The 5,513-nt window shown below is 38.1% G+C and overlaps 1 protein-coding gene across 1 annotated transcript; it reads right to left on the reverse strand.

Moving 5' to 3' along the window:
* Positions 1–362: 362 nt before the first annotated feature.
* Positions 363–4,043, reverse strand: LOC114073130 (interferon gamma-like). Its single transcript, XM_027910917.1, has 4 exons — positions 3,741–4,043; positions 1,753–1,821; positions 1,237–1,416; positions 363–570 (listed from the first exon to the last, which is right to left on the reverse strand). The coding sequence occupies exons 1-4, from the start codon at positions 3,861–3,863 to the stop codon at positions 445–447; spliced, it is 498 nt and encodes a 165-aa protein (XP_027766718.1). The 5' UTR covers positions 3,864–4,043; the 3' UTR covers positions 363–444.
* Between the last annotated feature and the right edge of the window lie 1,470 nt (positions 4,044–5,513).

A 5,513-nucleotide genomic window follows, 5' to 3' on the forward strand; every position in this document is an offset into this window, starting at 1 on the left:
TTAGATTTAGATATGTTTAGTAATAGGCAGACATGAATATGTTTTTCTGAATACAGTAATTTCCCCCTATTGGTGCTTGTAGCTCCATGCCAAATACATTAATGATGAGACAAATCTTGTAACAATCCTCTCTCAAGACAGCACCAGATGGAAAGCTGGGTACCCTATCACGTCATTTCAAGATTTCCATATGGAAAACTGGGTAAACGTTGTCTCATTCTGTATTTTCAGGTCAACAAACATATAACGAATAGACAGGATTTTAAGACAAAATTATTTCTTATACAATAGTAGAGCATATAAATACTCTGATCAGTATTTCTTTATAAATAATTATTTAAAATACTTAAATATTAATAAATAAATGTATAAAAATTCAATAGAAAGTTTAAAATAAAAAAGTTGTGTCACAACAAGATTTATACAAAAGAACATAAGATGGCATTAGCATTTGCACTGCCTCTGAAACTGGCTTCTTTTTCTTTTGTAAGAACTTGGAGTATCTCCCAGTTTTTGTAAGACGCTGAACAGCTCATTCACAGCTTTACGTTGAATTTTCAAGTCATTCACCTGTTAAAAGTAAAAAACAAATGGAAGTTATGCCAAGAGCTATAATCATTTACTGATCACATCCCATAGGCTACCCTGCTACCAGAGTAAAACCGATGGACATTTGCAGTTTTCAATTACTCTTCTACCTAATTCCTACAGCAAAGAGCCACTTTGTCACAGATTTTTGTTTTTCACCTTCTGTGCTACTTCACAACATGCCACAGACCAGATATATTTTGTGAAACAGAGCTACTCTGTAGTTACAAGCAGCTAACTCCACTAGAGTATTGTCTGCAGAACTCTGCAGAGGTCAGTGGTTTGTGCCATCAGCACTCACTCGATTAGCCAAGTGCTTCCAAAGCCATAGGGCACACCCTAGCTAGGCACAACTTTCCCACCCAGTTCCAAAACCACAAAGGCTCTGTCAGTGTCAGCTCTGGTATGCAGACTGAGTGGAGGTGGTGTCAGCACCTTTGTGCCAAACTCCAGCAAGACTCAGGAGTCTACCCCACACCGTAGACCTGCAGCAGCCCTTGCAGCTGGAAACATTAGGTTTTCCAGTGTGAAGTGAGCTAGACAAGGGTTACCATATGAGTTGCTGGAGCCCTATTGACTTGAATCACACCCAAATCACAACTGGAAAATATAACGTGATGAACCTTGGAGGCAAAGGAAGAGCCTTACCTGAAGCTTTGTCAGGTCCTTGAGATATTCCATCTTCTTTGAGCCATCAGAAAGGCTTTCTTTCAGAGTGTAGAGCTCCTCAGTTATGTTCCTGACATGCGCCTTTGACTTGTCAGTATTTTCAAGGATTTTCAAGTACATGGAAACAATCTGACTCAGGATGATCCTTTTTTCATTTCTCTGTTGAAAAAGAAAGGTCTGTGAGTGCTCATCAGCAGGGAAATGAATGAAGATATAACACAAATCACTGCCACTTAAAACAAGATGATAAAGAAGTTGCAAATCACCTCCTGGGCTTGTCTGTATCTGAGATCATTTCGTGGTGCAGTACAAAGCACCTTGACTCTTATGGGAAGCATTTTTATGGGGATTTTTTTCTCATTTCCGAGTTAACAAATAGAACTCTGCTCATGTTCATTCTACCCCAGCTAACTACACTGGTTCTAGGAGGTGCTTTGTACCAAAAGAACCCTGCGAAGTGCCTGAGATGCTTTTTCATATCTGTTTCTGACTCACCTCTGTCCAGTTTGACAATCTCCCTGTAAAGATTGGTCTGCCATCACCTACATCTGAATGACTTGAGTTCTGCAACAAAGAACAAACATATCTGTCAGACAAACAATACTTATCACGAGGCAAATTTGTGTTCTCTCATCAAATAAGCAGTAAAATCCAGATTTTTGTACCACTGGCCTATAGCTATCACAATGATTTGACTTCTTTAAGCACCAAATCCCATTGCATGGCCGCCTACTATCAGAAATGGCATTAATCTGCTTTTCAATGCTTCTCCTGCTATATCTAAACTGAGATGTTGAACACATCTGTTTTCCCAAATGCTTTTGCTATTGACAGATGAAAATAAAAGCTCATGAACACTGCAACTGACTAGAAAATCATTAGGTCTGAATTTGACATGTCTTCTGGTAAGTCAAAGTCCAGCAGTATGTAGTCATCTGTGGCCTTAAATTCATGCAGTCTTACTAAAATCTCATATGAAACAAGAACAAACTATAGAACTGGAGAACAGCCCAGTAGCCACAGTCAGGCATGAGTATATGCAAGATTAGTGTGCTACTGAGAAGCTCACAGGACGGCATTTAACCATCAGATGTTAGAGACACACGGTATCAGATGCTAGGAAAAAAAGAGCAATACAATTCTCCTACCAAGGAAAGGCAAATTGAATCACTTCCTCTTCTGCGTCTGTTCTTTTTTTTTTTTGTTTTTTGTATACAACAGTGACTATTTCCTTCTTTTGTCTGCTCAGTAATTTAAATACAGTGAGTGCAAAGGGAAAACTTGCAGGCTGACAGAAACCTTCTAGCCTGATTGGCTCCCCATGCTGACCACACTGCCAAACTTTGTTTTGTTCTTCTTCTGAAAGGTGGGGAGCACCTGCTGTGAACCAGAGCTTTAATGTCAGTGCAAAAACCTCACCACGGCTCAAGATGTCTTCAACAGAGTTATATATATTCTAGTGACACTCCCTCTGCTATATGTTAATAACAAATTTAAGATACAATATAAATTTTACAGCAACTTTCTGACCAATTGGCAAAAACTGAAGTATCATACTAGTCTTCACCACTTCAGAGTGGTTTCTTGACTACTGAATTTCAAATGTCATTTGCACAAAATTATGACAAAATCATAGCTGAAAACAGCAGCAGACTGTTGCAGTTGCTTTCATGCATTTAAGGAAAAAAAACAGCAAAAATATATTGAGAATAAAAATTGTTAATTAGAAATGACTCTGTTGTAGATCTGCTATCTCTATGACTAATCCCAGCTGAATTCCACTGTGAACTACTTTATTGCCTCCTAGATGAAGGCTGGTGAATTAACATTACAATTATCAAGTTACAAATTCTACCCGAAAAGAAAGAATATTGTGCCAGATTACATTCCTCTGCCAGATCATAGTCACAGATGTGGAACTGGAATGACTGGAAGATGGAAAAGAATAAGAATAGGAACCACCTTTGGGAAACACACTACTGCATCTAATAATAAGTAACAAAAGTGCATTTGTTAAAGCAAAAGTTCATCTCAATTTTTTTTTTTATTACTAATACTAAACCCCCCAATAACATTGCTAACATAAAATTTAAAAAGTCAGTAAATTACATCTAGTCTGAATTGAATAAATATTCATATATTCTCCACACATTGCATTAAGATTTTCTATTAGAAGATATTCCATGTAATCAAAGGCTGAATTGATCTGGGAGAAGCTCTTGTGAAAGAGAGAGCATCCCTGAAATAAATGCAAATGACTACAGTAACTATGACTATTGGAAAACTAAATCAGATTAGTGAGAGAGTTTAGCAAAGCCAAAGAAATTGTCCATATTCTTGTTAAAAAAAGGTATAACCAAAAAGTTTGTTCCATGATTACCCTCTATTGGTACATACTGAGTATGTCAACAGTGCTCAAGTTTAGATGATATGTAAAGCACAAGCAGCAGCAGAAGAGAAATGCAGTAGAAGACTATACTTACAAAATCAGCTTTCAGTTTGTCTATATCATCTTGAAGTTGAAGCAGATTAAATCTGTTTTCAACACGTCCAAAATAAATCATTATGATAGTCAGAACAAACAAGCTGTAGGTTTGGAAAGGCATTTTCTTGGTGATGGTTCAGTTAAACTGCTCAGATAAGTTCTGGGAGATGTCAGTTCTAAGAGCAGTGCACTTCAACTTCTAATAGTTAAACCTTCTATTAGAAGAGAGTAGACGAATGAACTTCATCTGGTTGTCAGTGGTATTTATACCTGGTCTCAACATTTTTTTATTTCGTCATCACAGGCTGTGTATATTTAGACAAGATAGTGTTAGATAAGAACCCTTCATTTTTGGCTGAACACGGGAATCCCTCGAAAGCATCTTTGTTAAAGCATGGTCCTGGAAAAAATTTTGGTGGTTCGTCAACGGGTAACATTTACGTGGCAGATTCTGAAGTTTCTTTTACACATGGTTGGGGAAAGGGGGGAAATTATGACACTGATTGAGCAGTATGCGTTTTGCCTCAAGCGTATTCGTACACGCTATCTGAAAAAAAAAATCCTATGTTGTGGTTAAAGGGTCAGTATAACAGTCAACTCATTTCTGGTATTCTTTTAAAGTAACCACCGAGATTGCCATGGCATTCTTCAGAGTCACTTAGAGATTTAAACATTCTTCCTACTGCTGTCCTTTTGTGAAACACCATTTTCATTCTTTCCATGGTCTAAAGTGGATTTCTGCTGCTTTCTCATTCTTCACCTTCAGATTCAAAATAAACTCAGGAGAAATGCGGTTCCAACACGAATGAAATTATGCATCATATTAAATTCCTCTATGGTTGTCTAGTCTGGGAGAATATTTAGTACTTAAGACATTCATTTCTGCATGGCAACAATAAAGTTCCCCACATTCCCATTCATTTGCACTAATGTGTGTAGATTGTGAAAGACATGGAAGAAATAAGCCCAGGTGAAGAAGACAGACAGGATAATCCCCAAGTGCATACAGAAGCATGAAACAACTGTATTAATGATAGCTGAGGAAAATGTTTTCATATGGGAACTAAATGCTGCTTTGATGGATGTAATTGGATAAGAGCTTACTCTGAAGAGCCTTATGAACAAATCAGATAATTTTAGGTTGTAGTATATGAATGCAGGGTAGGCAGGAGCCTAAAAGGGAAAGAAAGAAGGAGCTTACAGGGAAAAAGAAAAAAAGTAGATCAGGAAGAGGGCACTTGTGGGCTCAGTTCCCACAGGTGAAGTGAAAGATATCTGTAGCTCATGAGAAACGGATGAGAATTAAACTGATCCCCAGCATATATATTTGAACTCTTCAGCACAGCTCCACATGACTCTTTGGGTATTCTCTGCAAGAAGCTCTCCCCTTCCCCAACAGCTCCTCCTATTTCAGCAAATGACCACTAATGCCATCAAACATTTTCCACCAGCAGCTGGAAAGAGGACTTCCATCTGTGGAAGAGATCTAGGCTACTACTACCATTGCAAACAGGTAAGTGCCATTTTACAGGGACAAGAAGCAAATTTCACCAACAATTACAGGCCCAAAAGCTGAATGCTACATTTCCCTGGGAACGGCAGCATAGACAGATGGGACACATCTCACAACGCGTACAGTGGTACTTCACAATAATTAGTGCTGTAGTCTGCTTGGGATAGTAGCACTGTACAACACTCATCTTGGTTTTAGTTTAAGAAGTTAAAACTGGTTAAGCAACAACTTGATTGCTGTTGACATGAAGGTAAGGCG

Source organism: Empidonax traillii, unplaced genomic scaffold (genome assembly GCF_003031625.1).
Source record: "Empidonax traillii isolate 1590-97213 ecotype Southwest subspecies unplaced genomic scaffold, ASM303162v1 scaffold5451:size10574, whole genome shotgun sequence".
NCBI lineage: Eukaryota > Metazoa > Chordata > Aves > Passeriformes > Tyrannidae > Empidonax > Empidonax traillii.